Source organism: Opisthocomus hoazin, chromosome Z, assembly GCF_030867145.1.
Source record: "Opisthocomus hoazin isolate bOpiHoa1 chromosome Z, bOpiHoa1.hap1, whole genome shotgun sequence".
Taxonomy (NCBI): Eukaryota; Metazoa; Chordata; class Aves; order Opisthocomiformes; family Opisthocomidae; genus Opisthocomus; species Opisthocomus hoazin.
The window spans coordinates 66,623,379-66,649,773 of NC_134454.1; the positions used below are offsets into that span (position 1 = coordinate 66,623,379).

The 26,395-nt window shown below is 36.5% G+C and overlaps 1 protein-coding gene across 1 annotated transcript in view; it reads left to right on the plus strand.

Moving 5' to 3' along the window:
- ADAMTS6 (ADAM metallopeptidase with thrombospondin type 1 motif 6) overlaps positions 1–26,395 on the plus strand; it is a 151,489-nt gene that overhangs the window by 23,520 nt on the left and 101,574 nt on the right. The window contains exon 7 of the mRNA XM_075447303.1: positions 292–437. Coding sequence (XP_075303418.1) covers positions 292–437 — 146 coding nt within the window. The remainder of the gene's footprint in view (positions 1–291; positions 438–26,395) is intronic.

Below are 26,395 nucleotides of genomic sequence, written 5' to 3' on the forward strand. Positions count from 1 at the left end.
ACTATTAATACGTCTTTGGGGTTGTCAGTTTTATTTTTAGATCTATATTTTGATATTCTTGATTTTTTTGTATTGACATAATCATTATTAAAGTTCGAGAAGAAAGAATGCCTGTTCAGTAGTACACAGCTGAACTTTGGGTCAGATTTTACAGAGATAAAGTTTGGCAAGAAGAGTTTATTCCTAGAAACCACTGCTTCTAATTATAGTCCCATTTTAGTTTTCAAAAGGCTTAACAACTGACCTTAGTAATTTGTTTGGAACATTTCTGGTATGCATGTTGTATTGCAGCCAAACTTGGAGATAAACCACCATGCAGACAAGTCCCTCGATAGCTTCTGTAAGTGGCAGAAATCCATTCTCTCCCACCAAAGTGATGGAAACACCATTCCAGAAAATGGGATTGCCCACCATGATAATGCGGTTCTTATTACTAGGTATGGTCATTATAAGTATTGTGTTTATTTTATTTCTGTAGCTTTCTTATTCTTACCTTTTATATATATAAATTTGGAGGCTAGATGTAAAGTAATGTAGTTGGTAGGTAATCTGAAGAGGAGGAAAATTAATAGATGGTTTGTCTTAATTGTATCTGACTATTAAACTGTAGATTAAGAATTTGGAAAAGTGAGATCTTCAAATTACTTGCTTCTGCTGTTATTTTCACTTCATAATTGCCAATGCAAAATATTCCAGTAGAACAGATGGATCCTATTGAACATTTTGTACTCTTTTATAATTGAAAAGAATTCATAATATTAGGGAGAACAAAACAGTATGGAGAATGTTTTGTTAACCATATATAATGTTTTTTGTAAGAATGTCAAGCCAGAACCTCAACTACTGTAGTAGTATTTCTGCTGAAAAAAAGGTTCTTGCAGATTCAGGCAATGAGACAATCTGCTTTGTAGCTGTTTTGATTTATTATTCTTAATTAAGTTGAGAACTGACAGTTGTAATAGGTGGTTTCAAAGCCTGCATATGTGCCTATTTGTTTGCTTCTGTTCCATCTTTACTATGATAAATTCAACAAAGTTTGCACTGTAATCTTGCAATCCTGATACACGTGTTCCTGTTTGTCCTTTGCAGTTATGGGTAGGCAACTATACTTTGTTAGGAAATCAGTTTCCCTGTTGTTCAAGGACACTATTTATTCTTTTGTGTTTTTTTTAAATAGCAGCACATGCAGCAGTGCTAATTTGGATTAGGATCTTATTATAGTTTCTGCTTTTCAGGACAAATTCTGCACTGCTTTGTATGTGACCTGTTTGTGGAATCATTGTGTTCATTGTAAAAAATTTTAAAATAGTAATTAAAATAACGGATCTCTTCTGGAATTTTGCGTAAAAGGTGTAAAAGTGGCTGGGTTTTTGGGGGATGTGTGGTTTTTGTTGTTTTTGTTTTGTATAAGGAACAAATCTTTTTTGAGAGGAAAGAAAAGCTAATGAATTGCGTGGTTTTTTTCCATTCATATTTCCAACATAATTTTTACACGTGGTTGTTAATACTACATAGTAACAATTAGAATGATTAAATGCCAGAGTGGCTTAGAGAGCTGTTATAGTCCAAGAAGTTTAGAAAAATAATATTAAAGTATCTAGTACAAGTAAATGGAATGAAATTAAAAATAAAATACAGTTACCTTCTAAGATCTTGAATTTTCAGAGGCCATTGTTTATGCTCAGTTTTCTGCATGCAGGTGATTCCTTAACTAGAGCTGCTCATATGTGAAATTAAACATATCTTTACAGCTGTGCTATGCATCAAGCTTTTACTGGTATAATTTAGGCAGTGAGTGAAAAAGTGTAGTTTGTAGGTGGTATGGTTGTGTCAGTTGAAGCCCTCCCAATACATATGTATAAGCTACATTAGCAATACTGTATCTTTACTGATATGACTGAATAACTTTACATTTTGTTAGTGTTATTCTGGCACTGCAAAGCACAGTTGTTTATTTTCTTTTGCTGTTGTGCTTTAATACCTTTTATTACTGTATATTCTGTACTGGCTTCCCTGTTCTGGTAGGATGTTCCCAGCATGGTTATAAACAGTTCTGTGTTCCAGACAAAGGCTTCAGTTGGTGCTAACTTTCAGGCCTTTAAGTGCAAAGGGAGCAAGTTTTCAGAGAACATGAGTAATACCCACAGAAAATAATTTTTTTTTTTTCAGCAAGAAGTAGTAAATATTAAGGACTTAATTTATTCTTCATTATGGGGGCTTAGTAGTTGTATAAGTAGGATGCGGAGTTTCTTTAGGACTTGTGTATGTTCTCTTCTAAAAGGCCATAAGTGTTATAAATATAACTTCCAGGTTTACTTCTAAGAAGTTTACACTTGTAAGTATATACCTATATTTTAAATCAACAAAGTCTCAGTGTAGTATCTGCAGGCTAGTAATACATATGTTTATAAAGCATCACTGAACTTTAAAGTTCAGTTATATATGCTGTCATGGCAGAATGCTTGTATTCATTTATTTCCTGCAATAATAGTAATTTCTAAAAATAATCCCAAAGGCTTTACTAAGCAATTTAAATGGATTAATCGGGCTTTTACTGAAACTGCTAGCTATCATGGCTCTTAACCAATAAAATGTATCAGCATATGTGAAGAATGGATTTTTCTTTTTTAGGTTGGAATAAGTAAAGATAAATTTATATTAATATAAATACGTGAGTCCATTAACTTTAAATAATTCTGAATGAATTACTGAAATGGTGCAATGCTAGTTTTCATTCTGTTTTGGATCTCTTACCTGATGAACCAGAGTTGAGGCGTTATATGTGAAAGAGAACAGCATAACTATAGTCCTTTAAACTCCTAACGTGTTGGAGAGCTCTTTAATAACCTTTTCTTCCTGAAGGAATTTGAGCCTATACTACCAAATACTAAATTATTTTTCATCCACTGTATAGTGTTTTGAAAACAGTTTCCTATTTTATAGCAGTTACTATTTTACAGAAAGTGGGAAATTTTCAGTTCAACATTATGGATAGTTTTGTGTTGATTAAAACCAGATTTTTCAGTAAGTTATGTATTTGAAAATATTACCTAGTCCTAGCTGAGTATTTCAGTTTGCAACTACAACGGTCTTTATCTGAAAAGTGGGACAAGATTGTTAAGAAGAGGAAGCATGATCTTCATCTGTGCAAATGAAGACGGCCCCTTAGCTTTTCTTAGCAACAGATGGCTTTCCTCCATGATGCTTTCAAAGATAGCATGCTCAGATCTGGGAAAAAAAAACAGTATTAAAAGTGCTGATTCCTTAGGGCGTCTGCTTGACCAGTGTAGACAGTCTGTTTTACCCTAAACTAACTAGAAGCAGGTAGCCTCAGTGGCATGAAGGTATACCAAGCCTTTGCAACTAGTAAATCCCAAAGAGACTTTACCATGCCCACTAAGCCACGGGTCTTTGGACAAGACCCTACCTGTGTTGAGTGTGCCTGGTGCACGGGCTGCTCTCATGGTCCTGCAGGCACCCTGCACTCAGCAGAGCACTTGTTTTACTAAGTGGCCAGAGGATTGCAGAGAACTTCTTGGCTAATAATAAAAAATAAGACTGGTAAGAGAGTGGTCCAAGTAAGAGCCTGATTTGCAATTAGGAGGGCAAAATTGTGGTGATGGATATAAATTACTACTTGCACAAATATAGTAACAAAAATTATGTGCATTCTCTGCTCACTGTGGTGAGTGTTGGGACAGGTTAGCTTCTTTAATGCTGCCAGACTTTATGCTGTAGGCATAAATGTGATAATTAGCAGAAACATTTCCTTATACTGTTGTCAGCAGAAGCATCTTCCTTCAGTTTCACTGGGGAGCTTCTGAGCATCCCTGGAATTGGTAAGAACTTGGTACTTTCTTACAATGGGAACCCAAGGGTATGTAATAGGCCTTCTGCAGAGGGCTTATTAGAGAGTCTTGGGATATTGGGTGACTTTGTGTAACAATAATGACAATTACCCAGAACACTACTAATACTTTTGTGTGTTACTATGTGTTTGCCTGTTATTAATGTACAGAACTTTTGTTTCTATTTTCTAAGTCTTAAGCATTTAATATTATTTGAAGATAAGGCTGTGACTGAAGTAATGTTCTGAAACAATGAGACATGGGGTTTTTTTTGTATAGTGCTCGTTCTTTGAAATTTCACCTAGATTTTTTCTGTTGGAGACTGTATTTAAGTCTCAGACTTTAGTATTGTATCCCATGATTGTCCAAATTGGGTTCTTGGGGCCTGCTGAAAATAATATTCTAAGCAGACAGGTTTTAATTATGAAGTTGATTAATAGTGTAATGCTGTTAAGACAGTTTCTTTTTTCCATGAAGTGACTTTGACTTTAGATAAACCTAGTGAGTCCTTAAAATTGTCATATTACAAATTAGTAAATTAGGAGAAAAACTTGTTTGATTTTCTCATGTCAAGTCTTTTGGTAGATAGAAAGTAGTCTTTGCATTTGGTTCCTGTATTCCTGCATCATGGATGTGATAACCTCACTTTTTAGCACAATGTTGGGTTCTCAGATTTGTCATTTTAAGACTCGGTGTAAGTTTTGAGAGTCTCTGTATATTCTCTCTTGTGTATCCCACCGCCAGTGTGGAAGTACCTGTTTGCTGTTTTGAAGTTAATTCTTATTTATTTGCTGATGTGGTTTTTTAACCTTCATTGATAGCCTGCTTCCTCTTTTTTGTTTCTTCAGAAACTCCATAAGAAATAGTCTCCTTAGTTTACCTTAAAAACACATGACTTTAGAGGTCACAATGTACACTACGATATTGCTACCTATTTTTGAAGAACACTCAATCCATCTTCCCTTCCATTTCAATTAGTTGCTTTCTTCTCTTGATCTTGTAGATCATAAAGTAGGAATTACGGAATTCTTCAGTGATACCTTGGTTAACTTGCAAGCGTATACGTTATGAACAAAACTGTTTCTTGTCCTGTTCACCTGTCAGAATGGTTAGGGCCAGAGAGTTGCATACTAGGCTGCACTTTGTAGTAGGGGTGGAGGAGAAGACGACAAAATTTAGAAATGCCCCCCCATTTTTTTTTCTGTTACACCATGAAAGTTCTCTAGTACTATGTTTCTATATAGCTCAAGATGGTTAGTTTGATATGTCCAGGTACTAAAGAGTTGTTTTTCCAAATGACATGTGTGAGTGACTCTCTGAACTTCACAGCAACGGAATCTTTTCCTACTGGCGGGGAAGATCCAGAGCTATAAATTTGCCTCCTGGTGTGTCAGTAGATCAAGTAAAAGGCGTACCAAACAGCCCTTAGAGAAGATCATTTCAGGCGGAAGTTGAGATTCTGGGGGTGCGTGTGCATGTGTACCTCTGAAGGGGCAGAACTTGGTCTTTGAGAGACAAATATTTTAAACAGAGAAACATTTGAAACCTTACTGACTTAAAGAGATAGTACTTCTCAAAAGTCATTACATGAAATGTTATCTTCTGTTGGTAGCATCGCAAACCAGGAGTTTTATGTTTTTTAAAAAGAAAAACAAATCCACTATGCTTGACAAAAGGATTAAGATCTCTCTGATGCTGCTGCAGTGCTTTTGTAGGAACATAAGTGATTCTGTGTGAAAAACTTCATAAAGTTTTAGTTTTGAGACTGTAAGGTCTCAAGCCTAGTAAGGTGAGCCTTCCTCACCTCCCCCCCCCGTTACTCTGTTAGAGATGCACTTATGTAGATATAGCTTCTGAAATTAATGGCAGGTCTTGAAATACAAAAAGTTTTTACTTGGACTGGAGTCCGCTGGAGTTAGTGTCGCAAGTGGTGTGCTGCTTTAGCAACAATTTATTTGGCAGCCTCACTGAACTGATGTACTCTGGAGGAATCTTTATTTGCGTGAATAAAGAATGAGGGCCGTAAGATATTTTTATTGATTGAACCAAATACACCTCAATCTGTGGGCTAGACTAGAGTCAGTAAAAATGTTCAGTACCACAGAAGGTAGCATTTTTCTGTTTCTCTGGGTTTTAAATGGACTTGTACGTATTAATTTTTGTGAGACAGTGAATGAGCTCTCTCTTAATACAGACTTTTGCATTTTTGTCAGGTACCACTGTACTTGTAATTCAGTAAGTGTATTGCTAAGCAGCATGGTATGGCTGCTGTTAGCGTTAACCCCAGTATTAGTATGCAGCATGTCGCTAGCAACGCTACTGTGAAGCCTGTATGGGAGGCATTAGTGTTATGACAGAATTGGTGGATTTTTCAAATCTTTCAAGGACAGAAATTTTATAGAGCTGGTTTATGTTTATCATATATGTACAAAATTAACTTTCACAATACGTTAGGTAGTTGTGCCCTCACGGGCAAGGTATACTCTATTTCATTTGTCTATGAGCTATGCAACCCCTGTGCAGGCCAGTGCTGCCAGTTTTTCTAAGGGGGCAGGAGGTATACGTATATGGCAGCAATCCTAAACTCCTGTAAATCTTGTGGTCTGTAATCTACAGAACTGAAGTGTTTCTGGCATTGCTGTAGATACTCAAGAGGGGCAAAAAGTTTCTTGTTTCATTTTGCATACCTGTGTAGAGCTGACCACAATCATGCTTTCCATTTTTTGTATAACATTAAGGGGTTTTAGGTAGCCAGGGGTGATTTGGTAGTTGCATCATCCTGATGGCAGTCCGAAAAGGGAATGTGTTTTAAGGACACAGTTGCCCTTTTGCATTGCAGTTGGTTGCAAGTTAGTAATATACTTTTATTCTGTAGTAACAAGTAACATTTCCCTGTCAGGTTCTGTGCTGGTTAAGGTATTTGGTAGTGAGGTAGGGCCAGCCAGGACTCTGCACATTCCTTTCCTCCTGCAGGTCCAAGATTGTTACGCTTCTTTTCTGAGGCACGTTTCCACTTTTTTCTAGACTTCTTAACTTGTTGCAAAAATTTCTTTTCTATACAAAGCACTGTCAGGTTGCTCTGTCAGAGCAATTTGCTATCCTTGTCCAAATCAATCTGGACATCCAAAGTGAAGCCCTGTATATGATCCTCATCCTGCAGTTTCTTCCTTAATGAGAAGGGCTCCAATTTCAAGAAGTAATTCTGATATCAGTTGTATCTGTTTGCTTCTTATTTCCTTGACGCTTAGCCCATTAAGTGGTTTTCACGCTTGTTCTTTATGCAGCCTTTCAACTTGTTCTACTGGAGTTCCTTGCAGTGAATTTCAGCCCCTGACAGGAGGCTGTTTTTCCTTAGTTGATTTTTGTGCAAAAATCATAAGATTGTCCATTGACTTAGTGTCCTGGAGACCATGTGTATAAGAGTACTCCTCTGAGAAGAGAGGGTTGAAAAGCTGAGATGTGTATGTTGCCCTTAATGTCTGTCTCCACAGATATTTAAAATGTGAGGAGCCTACTTTACAAGTAAGAAAGTTGAATTCCCCATGCCTCTTTGTTTTCAGGGAATTAAAGGGGCGTAAGTGAAAAACCTAACTGCGTATTCAAAATTATGAATTTGAAAAAACCCAGACAAACTTGAAGTGTACTAGAACTCTGCTACAGCAGATTGAGGAAAGCAAGGTATCTGATATTTGGGTGGTGCTTTGCATAATAGGAATATTTGTACCAGGGTTTCTATACATGAGGTGTTCCTTACCCTCCTTTTTAGAGACCTGCTACTGACCACTGACAGACTCAGTATGTTGCTACATACAGTGCCGCTACCACAGTTCTTATCTTTTCACTTGTCAGAAACATTTTGTGGGCCTCTGCTATCCTAAGTCGTATTCTTTGGAATGACTACATTAAGATTAACAAAAGAGAGGTTGTGGCTGAGAGATGCAGCGTAACGACTGTGAGCTGTTACAGAAGTACAAAGTCTCTGTGTGTAGATGACTGGCTTTAGATACATATGGGTCTAGAGCCATGTTCCAAGATTGCAAGCCCTGCATGTTCAGTGAGGGGGGGAAACATATACAAAGATTTCAGAGGGGAATTCTCCCTCATGTCCCTTCCTATATGTCTTTTTGTGAACTGAGTGCCGTAGGCTGGCATATGATGGTGGAAAATCAAATTAGATAACACAGGCAGTAAAGAAAAATATGAAATAGTTGGGAATTAATAAAATCAGTTTGCATGTTATAATTCCCTTTTATGTGACAGTTACACGCTTACTTGTTGGGTGGGGTTTTTTTCTTCCTTACCCCACATTAACAGAATAAGGCCTGAAACGATGTTCAGGTTTCCACTCTTGGCTGATTTTTGGGGGGCTTTGGGGGGAGGAGGTTAGTCTAAATTGTGTCTTAAAATTTTATTCCTAGATTTTGTAGCTGAAAGGAATCAAATAGACTCTGTGGAATTTGAGGGAATTTGCATGGAACAATAAAATAGCTAGAATGTGAATCTGAAAAACTGCTTATTGCAAGGCAAATGTCAGCCAGCAGGTGATTTGCAGCTAATTAACAAGCGCACTGTGTGAGTGGAATATTTTCTAATCAATAAAAAGGATGTTATTTTTGATTTCTGATGACATTAGTTGACTCTTGGTTTACAGTTGGTTAGTTGGAAGATGTGTATTCTGAGTTAGTTTACAAAATTTGAGTCTGTGAGGGTGGAAGGGTGGAAAAGGTATAACGCACCTTATACCCAGCATGTGCCTAATCCATTCCAGATGGACAAAATGTGTTCAAAATGTGTTTTATTTAAAACCAAATCCAGAAGAGTGACCGGTGTCATGGAGTAAAGCTCAGACTTCCATGCTCTGGCTGGAGACTTCAAGTCTGAAAGCTGGTTTATTTGATTTTTAATTTTTTTTGTAGATTGATTAAAATACTAGATTCTGAGTAAAAAGACAAACAATATTGTCCTGTCTCAAATGGAGACAGAAATTTTGACTGTAATCCCACAAACATCTCTTAAGATGTACTGAGTGGAGCTGGTTACACACCAAATGATTTCCTGAACTGGAAAACGAGGCATACACCGTGGGCAGTGCAACTCCTTACTGCTCCCAGTTAAAGTCTTTCTCCAAGTGAGGCAGTGGTAGTTAACTAATTAATTAATTAGGTTTGTTAATTAAAAATGAATTCAGATAAATCCATAAAATATCAAACTACACTTGCTGTTGGTAGTAATGGTATGTTAATGGCTGCTGCAGTTTGCAAATAAAACTTTTACACACCAGACTTACTACAGAAGAAAAAAATCAATGAAAAATACTTCTGCATGCTCTATTTTTTTCACCCTACTTTTTTTCTAGTCTTTTACCTTCTGAGTTGCATGAAGGGTCATAAAACTATTCAAATGATAGTTTTTCCAGGAAATGTTTGGTGGTAATGGTTTGGGATATCTGTTAGAACACTCAGTTACTGCTTGGCCAGATACCTGAGGAAGGGCTTTCTAGCAGTTTGAAATATCACATTTTGCCTTCTTTTTTATCAAGAACATAGACTTTTTAAAAAATCTCTCATTTTTAATTTTTCTTGGTAGTCTGAGTAGAATCCTAGTGTTCCTCTCTTCCCTGCAACGCCGCCTTGCTTAAGTACAATAGCAGGGCTGTTACTATTTTCACAACTTTAAACGACTGGCAGAATAATACATGTGCAAGTGGGTAGCTGTCCTCCTCATTCTTAACAATGCAGAAAAACATCTTAGGCCAATTTCTGCCCTGGATTTTCACCAATTTTGGATTTTGTATGCAATCTGTTGCCTAAATTCCGTCTCTCACCATGCATGAATATATACTGCTTTTTTATGTTTTCTTCATTTTAAACATCAGTCTGGACTATTTAGCTCAACTTTATAGCTGCATGTTATTAGATCGTGTAAATATAAGAATATATTAAAAAGTGCTTTTAATTAGGGCACAGATTGTAAATTAATTCTTTTAGTGGCAACGTCATATCCATTTAATTTTAGTATTAAGTATTCTTCAGTTTCTGCTAGTTTCCACCAATCTGTCCTAAGGAAGGGCATGATTATTTATGCTTTGAGGACAGTGGCAGCATGCCCATTATTTCAGTAGGATCTGCATAAGATTTCAATTTGAGTTCATAGCTTGTTCATTTTAATTATACAAATAGTCATGTAAAACCTAAAGTGAGCACTGTTTGTTCCACACTACTTAAGAACCATGCTACTTAATAGCTTTTTGAAATATTTTGCAGCTTTAAAATGCAGATTAATGAAGTTAGGTGCAGAAGTGTCTTAATCTTTTTTTTTTTTTAATTAGAGATGGTATTTTCTCTGAAGTTGTACCCATTTCTGTATTAAATTCACTGCTTTTATAAACACCCATTATGCATAGAGATAGATCACTTCTTAACTGATTTTTAAGTATATTCAGTATGTTAAAAGTACTTTCCAAAGTGATTAGCACTTCTTACAGGTTTTGGGGGTTTTGTCGCTTGTTTACTTTGTTACTAAATTTACAGCAAAGAAGTGACACTTAAAAGGAAGTGTCTGGAAATTTTAAAGTCAAAGAACAGGTGTGAATAGGCAGGAGCAGAGGATATTACAGAATTGTCCCAATTAAAGAAATATGGTGTAGTTCACGTCTGCAGTTGTAGCTGTTCAGCTTCACTTTCATAATATATGATGAAATGTACCTTAAAAGGCTATTAAAATTCTGACAGGACTGGATGATGGAGGTAAAGTAAAAATCCAAAGTTAAAATTCCATACTTGAATATTTTGTAATTGCCATATTTCATATGCCTTTCTCGCATTTTTAAACTAATATATAGCACAGGAGAAATGGCTTTCAGTTCTAAGTGCTGTTGAACTAGGCATGAACAATGGTTAAGATCAGTTTCAGCTGTTTATGACAAATAGGAAAGTAATCTTGTAGATAAAAACTTTTATGTTGAAGAATCTTTTTTATATTTGGGTTTTGCTTACTATGTATAAATGTGAAGCTGTATGTAAATGCAACAAACTGTAAAATGAGTGGGGATGTGCATCCTTTATTTTAATATGTATTATCATGTATAGATTGGATGGTAAATTCCAGCAATGTGATAATTAACAACAGCAAATATCAGATCCAGTGAGGGCAGACCTTGGGTGATGTCAGCTCAGACTGCCATGTGTATTGTTGCTGATAATTTGACTTGTGGAGTTGTACCAGCAGTCACTAAGTTTTGAGCACGCATTACAACAGTGACTTTTCTCAATATCATTTTACGTCAGAATCATTTCTGGTTTTCTCTGATTAGTGGAAACAAGCTGAAAAGCATGATTAAGAATTATTTTGGAGGGGTTTTAAGTACCTTATTTGTACCTTCAGAATAACTCCTCGAGTACGCTGTACTTACTTTTCTGTACAAGGCAAGTAATCTCGTGCAAAGACCAGTCTTAACCAGCTGAAAACCATAGAACTCTTTTTTGTCACCTTTGCATCTGTGTCTTCTCATCTACTTTTCATCATGCGTGGTGAAACCATTCTTTAGTTTGGACCACAAGTTCTTCTGTACCTTGTTTCTTCTGTACCCCTTTAACTAGATGATTGTTGTAGGTCCCTTCCAAATGGAATATTCTGTTCTGTTCTTGATGGTCTATAGAAGCTATCAGTTGAAAAAAAATTATTCGGACAAGCACTGAATATACCAAAATGTTTTGAGGTGAAAGTATGTAGTGGTGAACTTGCATTCTTTCAGAGAGAGGGTAGGTACTTCTTTTTGTAATGTATTTGTTTGCCTGAAGAGTAAGATTTCCTTTAATATTCTTTGTACCACAGTATGATATGTTTTTTTGGTGGTAGCACAAAGTCACTGTTTGTTACCTGTAGTGGTTTTATTTCAGTAAACTAGATAAGTTTCTTCATGTGTAATGGAGAAATTACAATTGTTCTGAGCATGAGATAAATCTAAAACAGTCTAAAAACATTTAGCTATTAGATATCAGGCACAGCCTACAGTGGGGCTTCTTTGGCTACAAAAGAAGATTTTAATCTTCCTCAGCCTCAGCCTAAAGACTTTTCTGCCATCAGAATAATATATAATTTTATCTTCCTTTGCCTGTGACCTCTGTACATTTAATTTCTCTTTAAGTAGTTCTGTTTAGTGAGTTATCAGGAAGAGTATTTACTATGGCTGGAGTCCTGCATTTTGATCCATAAGTCAAACTCTCATGCTTATGCCAAGTGCCTTAAATATTAACTTGGCTCTGCACAATTACATCTATTTAAAAAACCAACCATGAACGAGTATATCATATTGAAGGATTTAGGCCATGTAGAGGACAGAGTACTTTCTTATTCTTGCTTACGGGTGATAACAACTAGATTTAGTGTATGGAAGGGAGGGGAAGGAACACGAGAACATTGTGTCTGTGTGCACGTGTGCATGGGGGCAAAAAAAGAGACCTCATTTTCTTTTCACACCTTAAAGCAAACAAACAAACAAAATCCTGTGAATTCCTAAACCTGAAGCACCCGAGTGTCACTGTTCAAAACTGTAGTACTTAGGACTGTTTTTACAATGTCGTAGTGTTTTCAAAAGGCATTTCTTCAGCTTTGCTTGTGTTTTTTTCCTGCCATGCTGATGTTGTGACAATAGCTCAAGTAATAGGACTGTTGTAGAACTAGGAAGGAAAACAGGAATGTTGACGGCATTATTTTTACTACCTCAGTGATCTAACTTCAAGCTATACCTTCTGGTAAAGGTCACTGTTGCTGGTCTACTCATACGTTGCGAATGATGTGTGCTGTAAGCTTTTCTGTTATCCTTGAGGTTCAGGTGCATCCTCTGCTCCCCTGCTGCATGTTAAAGGGATTCTTCTTCCATACAGAACTTGAATCACTTGTTCCCCAAGTGTCTGGTGCAGCTGTATGGAAGTATTTCTGTGAGGTGGTCTGGAGCAGTGTTTTGTGGGATTGGTGATACAGATGTGCTTTTAGTGTCCTTTTTCTAAAATGACCTCATCTGTAGAAATAGCATGCTCTATTGTTAAACAGTTATTTGGAATCACAGACCCATAGCAGTGTAAAATACATGTGTACTTTAGAAATATTTTTATATTTTAAATTCTAAGACAATAGGTATATGATTAGTAGTACTTGAATTAAGTCCAAAGATGTCTCTCACTTCACATATATATCAGGATAAAAAATCTGAAGGCTTCATCAAGGCCCTTTGGCTGTCAGTTTAGTTCCTGTGCTACTCTGTAGCCTTGTGGAAGATTTGGCAATGGGGACTTATGCTCCACTGTTAAGGATTTTTCTCATTCAAAATTCTTTTCATCCCCATAGGGTATTTCGTTACGGAATTTCAACCTTTCTGTTGCTAGACCATTATCTTCACCTTTGGAAATGCTGGCGTCCCTTGACTGGACGTAGTTGGAAAGTGTGCGGTCTGTAAAGTCTATTCAGAGACTCAGAGGGAAAACATTTTCATACTTAGTAAGGCAATGTACAGTTCTCATTGTGTGAACATTCTTCATATAAGTACATGAATCTTGTGTTTTATACATGGTTGTAAATTTATATGATACTTGTAAATGGCAAAAGTATGATGGAATCTGTCAGTGCATTTTTTCAGAGATAAGGTACTTTGATAATAGATTTTGAGATGAGCTATTTCCCCAAGTTATCTTTTAGCATTACTGCATCAGTGTGTAGTTTTGTCTAGCTCACTGCAAAATATTTAATTTCTGCAATTAGTATTTCCATTGTATCAAATGTTGTGATTTTTATAGGTACTTTTTTAAGACGCTGAGTTAAAACTGGGTACAAATTAAGGAAAAGAGTATAATGAAAAAAATACTATTTTGTGACTGGTATCACAATATAAAAGATACTTGCATATGTGAAGTTGCCATTTAGTGTAATATTTGGAGGGAAGGGGATTATAAAGACACAACAGAGCAAAAGCCATGACTATCTTATATATTGAAGGCTGATGTAACTCTGCAAAGTCAGGAGGAAACTGGGATTGAAACCTTGACTTCAGTAGAAATGCTTACATAAATTATGGTTTACAGGATCAAATGCTGTATTTGTGGGTGTTTTGTTTCTTGGCTGTTAAGCATATCAGCTTGAACTATGTGGAGAAGAGAATGCTTCTTCCTAAATCTCTTGTCTGGGTTACATTCAATTCTGCTTTTCTGCTGAATATTATACTAATATAGTATTTTAAAATATTTAAGTTTCTTGCAGTTCTCTTTCTTTGGGCCTGAGCTGTTCTAGTTTCACACTGATTTTTATGCTGTGAATGTGAGAAGCTCCAAGCTGTATTGAGCCAAGACCTTTTTCAATCCTGAGGAAAATGGTTTTAGATTGGAAGATGGAGAAGGATTTTTTCTTTTTTTTTTTTTTTTTAAGCTTGCGTTTCTCTATGCAGAAAACTGGATTGTTTGACCAGTTACACAGTATATTGTTAGGCACCGTAAGGAACTGTATGTAGTGTATAAAGATTGCAATGCTTCTGTGAACCTTTCAAATGTAATCTGCCTTTTATAAATTTATTATCAAATAGGAGTCCATGATCTTCTGTGATCAGCTCGCTTGCAGTAATATAATCCAAAAGTGACAGGCCTAGCTCATTATTCTTGCCTGTGCATGTTTACATAATGCATAGGTGCCTTAGGCACTCCAGTTCTTGCATTTGTTAGATCTGTGTTGTATGTCGAAGACCTCCTCATTCATGAGCAGCAGGCTGTCTCCTTTCTCCTTAGTTGTCCTAGGTTGAGATAGACCATCTTCTTCTTGCAGTAGGCCAGACCTCCCTTCTAGTGTGCTAGCTATTTTGTTATAACCTCTTTTGCTTGATTGATGTAAAGAGTTTCACTTGCGTATGACTAAACTTCTAATTAAAAACCAACAAACTTCTTCACTACTATTTGCCTTTATAGCTGAAAGATCTGAAGTAGCAGCAGCTTAGTAAAAATTACCAAATGGCTAATAGCCTGCTAAGCAAGGCCTGGACTTTATCTTCAGAGCCCATTCGACCATGCTTGCTGTGGTAGCATTGTTAAAAAGTATTTCCATGCCTGACATCTTTGAGACAGGCAGCAGCGTTCACTGCGAGCACGGGATGATTGCTTGGGACTGATTGGGATGGATGCAGCCCTGGGTAGAGATACGCAGTCGCTGTTACCCTGGATCCCAGGAACAGTGTCCAGCAACTTGGTGCTACACTGAAATCCTCTGTAACAATGATGGTGTGTGTTGGCAGCACTACAAGAAAGATGCATGCTTACTACTGGTGTCTGCTGTGTGTGAGAACTTACCTTGATGCACCATGCTTTCCCACCCTCCTTTCTGTTTCCTCAGTCTCTACACAACCTGTGTTTTGAAGATGAGAGAAAATGGAGTGGGTGAGTATGAATGTGAGAGTGTGTGTGTGTGGAGCAGGGGAAATCATACCATGTCAGCGCAGAGCAGAAAGAGAGAGAATGGTTGTCTGTTGATACTGTGGCAAAAAAGATGCCCATAATCACGTTGGTTCTATGATTTTTATGAAAATGTGCATTTGGACAATGTATCTTGAAGAACTTATTCTGTTGGTAAGTAACTTAGTTTGTGCAATCCACTAAAATATCTTACTTTTTTTCCGACTGTCATTTTGCCATTAAGGCTGTCACAGCATGTTTTGTTCTTAGGAATTATGTCAGTTTTATATGCTAAGTTTGAGAAATTCTTGTTTTTCAGTGGTATAGACTATAAGACATGATTTTATAGTTTCTCTCAAAACAAAATCTTGATGGTCTCCTACTCCACACATCTATTTTTCCCAAATAATTACTAAGTAATTTCCTGTTACATGTGGTGAGGTCAAATCCAAGACTGCCAGCTCATGATTGCTTCATATTTTCAAATACTGCTTTTTGGAGGAAACTTTGGAAACAAGGTCAGATGTTTCTGAAGTTTAGCTTTCCACAGATGAAATATTTGGAAGCAATGTTGATTTTTTTCCTTAAGTACCCATCACAGAACTGCTGTTGATTATACTTGGGAAATCTGTCATCTGTATGTATTTGAATGTGTTTTCCCGCTAAAATAGTAAAACACAAGTCAGGCTGAGCTATTTGGTTGAAAGATGTAAGGAGAGAGCTGAAGGACTGGAAAGGGGACACTATGCAAGTACTGTAAAAGGCTTCACACAGCTTTTAAGTTCTGCAGGAGTTCCAGTAAGGCAGTTTCCTATTGTTTTACTATGCTGTATTTGTAGTAAATGTGTGATAATTTCCTAGCCAAGCTTTTAAAAATAAAGGATCTCTATACCATGCTGTTTTGTGAATTTTTTCAACTTTTCCACCTTTGAATTTGATGAAAGCTACTTAGACCTAAGCAACTTTGAAGCATATTTCTGCTGTTTAAATTGCCAGTGTGGAAGGTTTTTCATTTTAAGAATTCGTTATTCTCAGAAACACTATTGGCAAATAAAAAAGTAAGATTGTGATTCTGTCAAATGTGCAGTAGTTACAATTGTCAAATCTGACAGAAGATTTTAGTAAGCAGTTAGGGCATGTCAGAGGTACTTGTGTCTAAGCTCCCTATTCAGCTGATTGCTCAGATCCTCCAATTACTGTAATGTGAGTTTGTTGTGGAAGGCAGACTGTCTACAAGGAAGGATCATCCATATGAAAGAGCTATTTTTTAATGCCTAGAAGCTTGCAGTATCTAAATTATGACCAAAGTTCTACCCCATTGTGTATTTTTTTTTCGTATTTCCTGTATTGTTTGTTCACTGCTGAGTATTTTGTGGGGAAGAAAGCCTTGATTTTTGTATGGTATAACAGCTTGGGGGACTTAGTGACAAAATCACGTTTTCTGTATATAGTCTTAAATGTTTCAGAATGGGAGCCATAGTATCAGTTTGCTTGCAAATACTGCCTTTACAAACATGACGGAGATACTCTTTTTTGAGAGCTTGTATGGCAGGGTGATTTTCTGTTTTAATTAGTCTCTTTACTAAAATAGCTTTTGTGTATTAACAAGTATTTTTTAAAGAGGAGGTAATTTCTGAGAGTAAATTTAAAACAAAATTCAAGATATACCTGTGTGCCTTTCAAAGAGATGTTGGCAGTGCAGGTTGCGCTCCATTTTTAATAGTTTTCACTGACTAGATTTCAGATGTGTATTGTACCTTGTGCATACGTATAAAGGGCAGAGCAGGAAGTGGTTCACAAACATCTAGAACTAATCACTTGTGTTCTACAATTTAAGTGAAAGATTTTGGAATCTGTAGATAAATAGCATGCTTCCATATTTGGCAGAGTGAGACATGGAACACACTTAAGGGTTACATATTTTTCTTGACCATTGTAGATGTTTCTAGTAGCAGTTAATTTTTATGCAAAAGCATGCTTTTATATGTGTTGCAGGTTGGTTAGCAACAAGTTTGTTAACCCAACAGTCAAATAAATTAAGACTATCCTCTGTAACTAATCTTCATTTTTCTTTTTTATTTTTAATGTTTTGTCCTCCAACATAGTTATACCCATATTCCAGAATCTTTCAAAAATAAAAAAAAAAAAGCCTACTTTTCAGGACATAATTTGATGTGTAATTTGGAGCATCATCATCTTTCTATATCCAACTAGGAGGGATTTTAAAGAGACAGAATATTCAGAAAGTGACGTCTTCCACTTGGAAACTAAAGCTTTTAAATTGCTTAAAAATAGAGGCATGAGAAGCCTTTCAGAAATATTTTGCGTGTAAGTATTAATTTGGCTAAAACACTTAAATGTTGTATAGCTCACTTGTATAGAAGCATCGAATCACTGTCATATAAATTCCAGGAATGTTTCAAAATAGCTTCAGATTTCTAATAGGAGGTAGAAAACTTCTTAAGTACAACTTATAACTTCCTCTTCCGTTTCATGACAAATATGTGATTTGTTGGTTTTATTATAATGAAGTTACTGACTCAGTAGATGGCACTCTTCCCTCTGAGTCACCAAGGTGCCTAGGTCATCTGTATTTAGGGTTCTCTTTTTGTAAACACAGTATTGAGTCGATCCTGACTGCTTCTGCTCGTTGGAACAAGAGTATCGGTTGTCATATTCTGACAAAATTTCTGTTCAATTATTACATTCTTGCCTGTCTCAGTCTTGGTTATTACTGCTGCTTGAGAACATTTTTTCTCTGAACTGTTGTGTGTGTCAGTGTTAAAATAGTTGTAACAACCCCTTCCGCCCTCCCCATTCCCCAGCTTGCTCCTAACAGGGCCTAATTGTCAAATCTTCACTCCCTGAACAAAGTTTTGGTAGAGTTGTTTTCATACTAAGGTGAAAATTCCCTGTGTAAAACTTAACAATCAGTTACCTTTCAGTAAATTTTGTGTGAAACTTTGAAGCATGCAGTTGTTCTGATACTGAGCACTCATAGTATCAAAAGAGGCTCTCTTGCCAGGAGTTCTTGTCTGCTTAAAGGTCTGATTCTGCCACTGCAGACATATATGAAAATCACCAGTAAACCGCTGCTGCAGACATACATGCAAATCACCAGTAAACCACTTTAAAATACAGTCTTTATATGCATGCTTGTCACGTGTATGTTATTGAATTCAATTTGAAAGTTGAATTTTACTGCTAGTGTGCTTGGATCATATAGAGTTACAGCCTTATAATTTTGACTGTCAGTACCTTTGTCCATACTATACTGTTGATCTCTGTGTCCCTTGAACCCATGGCAACAAGGGAAACTGGGCTTCATTATCTCTTTCATTATTCTAGTTACTTATGACAGAGATGCCAAACTCTTATATGATCTTTGTTTATACACTGTGTGCTTTTTCCTATGACCATTTATAGCAAACTAGTGTAGTCTTGTTTTTTGTGTTTTTGTGCAGTGTGATCATTGAAAAACAATATCTATGCCATCTCCATACCTTTTCTTTGCTTTCTGTAGTAAAGAGAATTTATCTAGTTACAGATGGGAATAAGAACCAGGTTTTGAAATCTGCCCTGCTTCTAATGCAGCTCATTCTGTTTTATGGTATGGATATGAAGTGCCATTGTTGGATATATCCTAAGTATTATTTTTTTGCGAGAAGTCAGAGGAAAAACAGGGAAGTCCCTCTTAAGCTTTTTGTAGTACTCAGTGAGAGCTTCCTCAAAGTAGAAAAGAATGCTAGTTTATGCTGAACGGGCATCTTCTGCTAATTCTTCCTGCATTTTATTTTACTCTTTAAGAGTAGAAGTGAGTTTTCCCCCTTTGCTTGGGATCTGGTAAAATGAAAAGATAAATCCTCTTCAACCTTGCAAACAGCATGCGGTTTACAACTGAGATATGTTCCTCTGATGTTTTGTGGCACTTTGGTCCTGATACCTGTGATACATTCTCAACCAGCAGCACATAGCTGGTTAAGTAAAAGCCATCAGTTATCAAATGCTCTCAGAGTTAGTGATCTGTGGTCTGTGATATTGTAATGAGCACTGAGGAGTAGATCGTCCCAGAATCAAAATTGTTTCTGTGATGACTTTGAAAGCAGAATCATTGTTTTATGCCCTTTGCTATTTTAATGTTCTTTTAATGCACTACCACTCAGCATAAATTGTTCTCCAGGATGGATGGTAGAAGACCTATCTTTCTCTAGGTTTTTCGATACTATTTCTAGATATTTTTTTTTTCTCTGGAAGAAAATTGCTTGTTTTCTTCCTCTCTCCTAAACAACTTAAGGAAAGTCATGTGACTTGAAATAAATAATAGTTTATTACTTGCTCTTTTGCCTAAGCCTTACTGATCCAACAGACTGCATATAAGGAAGAAATTTTTTTACAGTGAGGATGGTGAAACACTGGAATAGGTTTCCCAGAGAGGTAGTGCAGGTCCCATCCCTGGAAACATTCAAGGCCAAGTTGGATGGGGCTCTAAGCAACCTGATCTAGTTAAAGATGTCCCTGCTTATTGCAGGGGGGTTGGGCTAGGTGAGCTGTAAAGGTGCCTTCCAACCCAAAGCATTCTATGATTCTATGATTATCCTGAAAATGCCCTCACTGCTTAAGCCCTTCATAATTTTGAATGTATACCTACATGAATATTCAGAGTTTTGACAGTTTACGGCTACTCTGCAGTCTTAAGTCTTTGACCATGAGGTATGCAGCTTGTTAGGAAGATTCACTGTGTTATAGATACTGCAGAAAAAGGACACTTCTACACATGTGGACTTACTAATGTATTTTTCAGTTAGTGAGCAATCGTGATTTTTTTTTTCATAATTTGGAATTGAAATCTTTTATATTATCTCTCAGAACATAGTTGCCATTCAGGAGAGTTCTCTGTGGGTAACTAACTTCATCGTTAGTGTTTCTCTAGGTAGAAGATGATACATGTGTATATTACAAAAGTTGTTAGAGTGACTGGCATTGTTTTTTGCAGTCACACTGTGCAAACATAGTGATGATCTTTGATAGCTGAGTCTCATATCAGTTTTGGAGGGGTGTGATGAAAACATTTGCTCTGGTGTTACAGTTACTGAATCTGGTCTGTGGATAAATGGGGAGACCTCTTCCCCTGTAAAACCGAGTTATGATTAATTCTTGTAGATAAGATTCAGTTAAGAATACTTAGAAATGCAGAAACTAAAAAAGCTGAAATATTGCTTTGTTTCAAATCAAACAGGTATTTGATTTTTTTTTTTTTTCCCCCCCTGGTGCCAATTCGACCAAAAAAATCAAAAGATCAAGAAGTGATTTGCAAACAATTCGGACAACTTCTCATCTGTTATTATTTAAAAAATTCCAAAACAGTGGCAATAAGATTTTTCTGTTTTGCTGTGAGATGTAATTTTGGTAGTCTGGAATTCCTGTAACCTTGCTAGTGACTTAACAATGATGAAACTTAAGAGCTCTTTCAGTAATAGCTTTAGATTCTGTATAAGACTAACTGGAGTGTCAAATCGTGGCCTTGGTCTGTGGAGAGAGAAGAATACTCAGATCATGTAACTATTTTTTAATGTGTTTCATTGATTAATTTCTTTCCAAAGTTGAGATGTACTTCTTAAATGACTTATGGGTGATATGTTTTGTTTTATTAAGAGCATGCTGACTTACATGACTCTGTTGAGAAGTCTCCCAGACCTACACAGAGTACACTGATGCCAGTACAAATTAGGAGTCTGTGTAATAGTTTAGACAGATGAGCAACACGGTACAAAGCACCAGCAAGGCACTACAAGCTGTTTTAGGCCTGTTTTGTCACACACTAAGCTGACTCAGCTCATCTTTCGTTGTCAATAAACTCTGAGTTACGCAGTTATCGTCTTGAAGGAAAAGATGCTTTCATGTCGGAACTAGAAGGATGGAAGCTGCCAAAATTCATTATTTCTTTCCCATATGGCCACTTACAAACCTTTGTTTCTAAATTAGCTTTGTACTGAGTTGCTGAAGGGATAGTACTTTATGACTATCCAGTGCTGCTGCTGGAGTCAAATCTCTGTTGTAGGTATTTGTAATATTATATTAGGGCATCATGTCTTCATTATTAAATATAGTGTTATCATTATTTTATTTTTTTCTGAACATTTTGTTCAGGTTGTGTTCTGAAAACTGTGGAACTTGGTATTTTGTAGAGCTGATCACATTCAGCTTCCAGATGAGCGTGATTCTTTTCCAGACCTTTTAATATGGCTCTTTGGATAGCACTGAGCTTGCATTTGGATGACCTTCACACTGCTTCAGCCAGACCCATGGCAAATCTCTCATTTATTACTCCCAGCAGCTTGGAAAAGGGAGTGCTAAGTGATTGAGTAAATAGGGAAGAAGAGGTACAGGCAGTTCCTTAGTTTGCACATTAATTTAGCTGCAATGAAAGGTATTTGCTTATATTGTAATTTTAGGACAGTTAGTCCTGCTTGAAAATTACAAGGTCATAAGTAATGCTGACAAATATTCATGGTCCAGATTCTTGCAGAAGAAATGTCTACCCTTTGAGCTCCCTCAACCACCTGCCAAAGTGGAGTGAAATATATTATGCAATTCTGAACAATAAGTTTGGAAACACTAAAGCATGAGAAATTGTACTCCAAACACTAGCAAAACCTAGGAATTTTTCAGGTGTGTGAAATGCAGTCTGTTAAGCCACTGAATTGTTTATGGTCTTTGAGCAAGATTAGTTTTGAAGCTATTCCATTTAGTCATCTTTTGGCTAAGACCATTAATTATTTAGTGGTTAAAAAAATTAGCAGCAAACAATAGCAATAGTAAGAGATGCAGCTGGTCAGGAGAATTGTGAGGTTTTGCAATTCTGTTTTTGGTTATGTCTTGAGTCAATTAAATCGATTGTTTGACAATCCAGAAAACTTTATTCCTGTATTTGACCCCTTTAGAAAATGGAATTCTAAATAGTGCTACTCTGCTAGGGGTAGTAACTTCACTGAGTCTAGTCAGGGTTAAAAATCATTTGAATGGAGTGATTGTCTTTCTTTTTGACCGAAGAAAGAAGTCAGCAGATCAATTTTTTTCCATTGACTGAAGAAGCTTCTGATTTCTGTGTTAAGCTACTGAAATTTAGCTCTCTGTAAATACAACTCTGTGATTACCCAAATACTTTGTGATTGTTTAACTGGACGCAAGCACAGGGCATGTTGTTCTCATCGTGTTCAGGAAAAATAAGTTGTAACAGTACATGCTTAAGAGTTTCAATCCTTGTCTTAGAAATTTTTTAAAAATATCAACCAGGAGTAACAGAAGAAAATCACTGCTCTTCTTTCCTTTTTTGATTCTATTATTTGAAAATATTATGATTTTACTGAAAAGGTGTGGGCTACATGTAAAAGATAGTTGTTAATCCAACAAATGAAGTATTAACAATTATTGGGAGAAGAAAAAAGAACCTTATTATGCTATTGAGTAAACTAGGCATGATATACCTGCATCTTGTATATATCTAGTGTCATTCTGGCCTTATCTCAAAAGGTTTCAGGAGAATTGGAGAAGAGAAGCAAGGATGATGAAAAATATACAGGACTTTCTTTACAAGGAATGACTAATTTGAGGACTATCTTACTTGGAGGAGCCCAGTTTTGGCAAAGTCAAATTTGGGAGGATATTACAGTGATCTGCGAAGTTACAGATTATATGGAGGGCATAAACAAGGAACAATTGTTCATTGCGTCATTCAGTACATGAACTGGAGACAGCCCAGTAAACTTAGCAGAAGAAGGGCTCAAAACAAGGAGAAGGGAGGCAGCCCTTTATGCAAGAGTCTGCTGATGTTGTTGAAAGGTTGGCTAGGCAAGTTCACAGAAGAAAAATCCATTTACAGTGACTAAATATCCAGAAGCACATCTGTCTCAAAAAGTCTGAGCTGAAGGTACTTGAAGTTGAGACAGTATTGGGGTAGTTGTCATTTTATGCTTGCACTGGTGTTATTCTTTCTTGGGCATTCTCTTAGATCATCCTGATGGCACGGTACTGGATAGTGGAATCTTTGGTCTGGTCCATGTAGCAATTCTTATGTTCTCATTTTTGTACCAGGTGTGGTGTGTCATCCTAATGAACTGCTACTCTTTACAACCTACCTCAAGTACCGAGCCTTTTATCCCATATACCATGTGAGTAAGGGCAGATAAAACGGATATTTTATACATAAAGACATGTGTGAACTTCTGAGAGACTTGTAAATAAATAATTTACGATATTCACAAATCAGAAAAGGAAGAAAGGCCATATCCACAGCAAAACTTATAAATATATATGCAATATGTTATTGCTATAATTTCTCATTTATTTCCATACAACAGAACTAACACTTGGTTAGTAATCATAGCTGCTGGCTGTGTTTTCCTCCTGCCAAAAGTCTAGACTAGTGGCTTCCTATAAATGGTTTAGCATAATATTTTCTGCTGTGTGGCAGGATGCCCCCAACCACGCCTATGTAATTAGTTTTGCTAGTCTTCCTTTTTCCCAGACTTTGTTGCATTAGCACACTCTAAAAAACGTTGCCCTACGAGCTGCTTGAGCTGTACTGAGTGCATGTCCTTTGAACAAAGGCTTTATGTATTAGTTGCCAGACTTTTTCCTGAATGCACTGATAGAAAAATTATTAGCAGTGTACTTGGAGTATGTATGCAAAAATTTCTGTTCTGTTCTCTAGGCCAGCTTTAGCTAATCACATCCATATAACTCCAGTCTAAATTTTGGCTCAGTACTAAGAATGCAGTAAATCTATGGAATCACTTTTGAGAGACAGCGTACAGCAAGTTAAGAATTACTTATATTCTGGTGATAGTGCAGATGTTGAATCTCTCAGTTGTCTCTGAATGGTAATGAAGTCACAGTTGTTACTCAGGTGGGTAGGTCTACATTTCTGATGCACTGGTATAAAATTTTTTACTGTGGATCAGGAGCTAGCCCATGGAAAGAAAATTAGATATGCCACAGAAAAGTTTTGAAAACACTCCCTGTGTTTCTGATAGATTTAAATTCTGAATATTTTTATAGGTTCAGTCTCCAGCTTGCAAGTTTTGTGCCTTACTATCATAATTAATTTTCAGATTTCTACGGATTTGAAATCTTCCTAGGGTTTATCCAGATAAAGTGTGTTTTAGTGGTTTTGTTGAAAGATGCCTGGTTGAGGAGTCCCAGAGTTGAAGGGACCTAAAGCCTAGCTTGAAATAGATTTAACATGTTCTGAAGAAGGAGATGTATTCATCTAAGATTGCACTACAACTGCTAGAAGGCCTGGAGCACCTTCTGTGTGATGGCTTATGCTGTCTGTACTGCTAACAGTAAAGTGATTCCAATATGCAGTCAAACCTCTTTAGTTAGCTTGGGTGCTAATGTTAAATGCAGAAGTACAGAACTTGGTGCGGGGTGTAAAAATGGAAAGAAGCAAGATGGATCTTTGGGTACTTACCCTAGGCTGAGTCTATTGATCCTGCTATGGCTGCCATGTGGATATCACTCAAAAGTATGTTTATAGTAGGATAGGCCTATTTGTATAAACTTGGTTGACAATAACTATCTAGTTTTAATCCACTTAATAGCACTTTCACAGGAGCAAATGCTGCTCTCTGAGACGTGTCATATCTGAACTAGTCATCAGTATTCATGCTGTTTGAGTAGGTATTTTTGTACTAGCAGAACAGTGACACTGTTCTTTTAAGTTTCTGTAGATGTCTCTCTTGGATGCTGAAGTAGATTGTGATCTAACAGTTTGTAGCAGTTACTCTGTACTTTCCATTACTTCATTCCCTTCTCATTGCTGTAGCTGGGAAGGACACGTTTCTATATGAGGATCATGGCTTACATTGGAAAAGCAAGCTTTTAATCTGGATGGCTGTAGAATAAACCCTGAAGAGTGCCAAAAATGTACAAAATACAGATAGTCTTAGAAAGCAAAAGATGACTAAAAAGGCTGAATGTAGTATTTCCTCAAAATAACAAGGTTTTAAAATGTGATGACTTTTTATCAGTGATTTGAAATGGTGTAACATGGCCTAGGGTATATCTCAAGCTGAGAACCATCTCAGGGTCTTCATCTTGCATTTAGAACTACTTTTGTTTAGAAAGTCATTTATGAAGTTCTCTGTTTCCATGTAATTAGTGTCTTTTGCAATAGCTCTGCTATATGCTTGAATAACACATCAACATAGCATTGAAGAAAACCTCTCTGTTAATGTATTTTTCATGAACTTAGTTGAAGTTTTTTTGAGACACTGTAGGGGTGGAATCTGCATTGAGAGAATCATTTAGTAAGTCATAGTCTCAAAATCAGCTTTGTACGTCTGTCCTGAGTACACTGATAGTACTGCTGATCATGGTAAATTTACAACTGCTGTTCTAATGTTATATTGCCAAAATTGATGAAGACAAATGACCACATTAAAAAAAATCATTTCAGAATGGAGTTTATTTTTACTGTTTGTACCAGATTTCCAGTTTAGAAAAGGTGGTATGGAAATGTTCCATCTACAATGGAACAATTTAAAATATTTCTTTTAATATAAATCAGGAGAATTAGAACTTATAGCAGTGATACTTTTTCTAGCTGTAACTCAGAATTTCATTTACCCACTCAAGCTAAGTATCAGAATAAAGTAAAATAGAGCCAGACTTTGGTTGTCAATGGCAGTTTTAAAGACATGGGAAACTAATAATAGAAAAAGCTATTTCCGCTGAGTGATGTGTAACCATATATATTATGCTTTTCCTTCCTTGGTTTAAATGCCTCTTTTTGGTTTGAGGTTTCTGAGGAGGAAAGCAAATAAGACGTGTACTTTATTTTAAGGCAGAATGCTGTTGCGGTGTACCACTTTCTGTAAGGCTAACGATATGCTGTAGTAAAGTTTTTAGAAACACATCAAAAAGTATTGCATTATAAAGAGCGTTGCTGTTTGTAACCTGTGCAAATCTAATGAATGACCAAATTCTCTTAAGAGTGATGAACAGTTGCAGAATTATGATACAAAGCTTTTTATAAAAACTAACCAAAAGCCAGTATTTGTTTTGTAACTATTTTTCCATACAGTTCTCTAGCATTAGTGACATTATCTGTATGTGCAA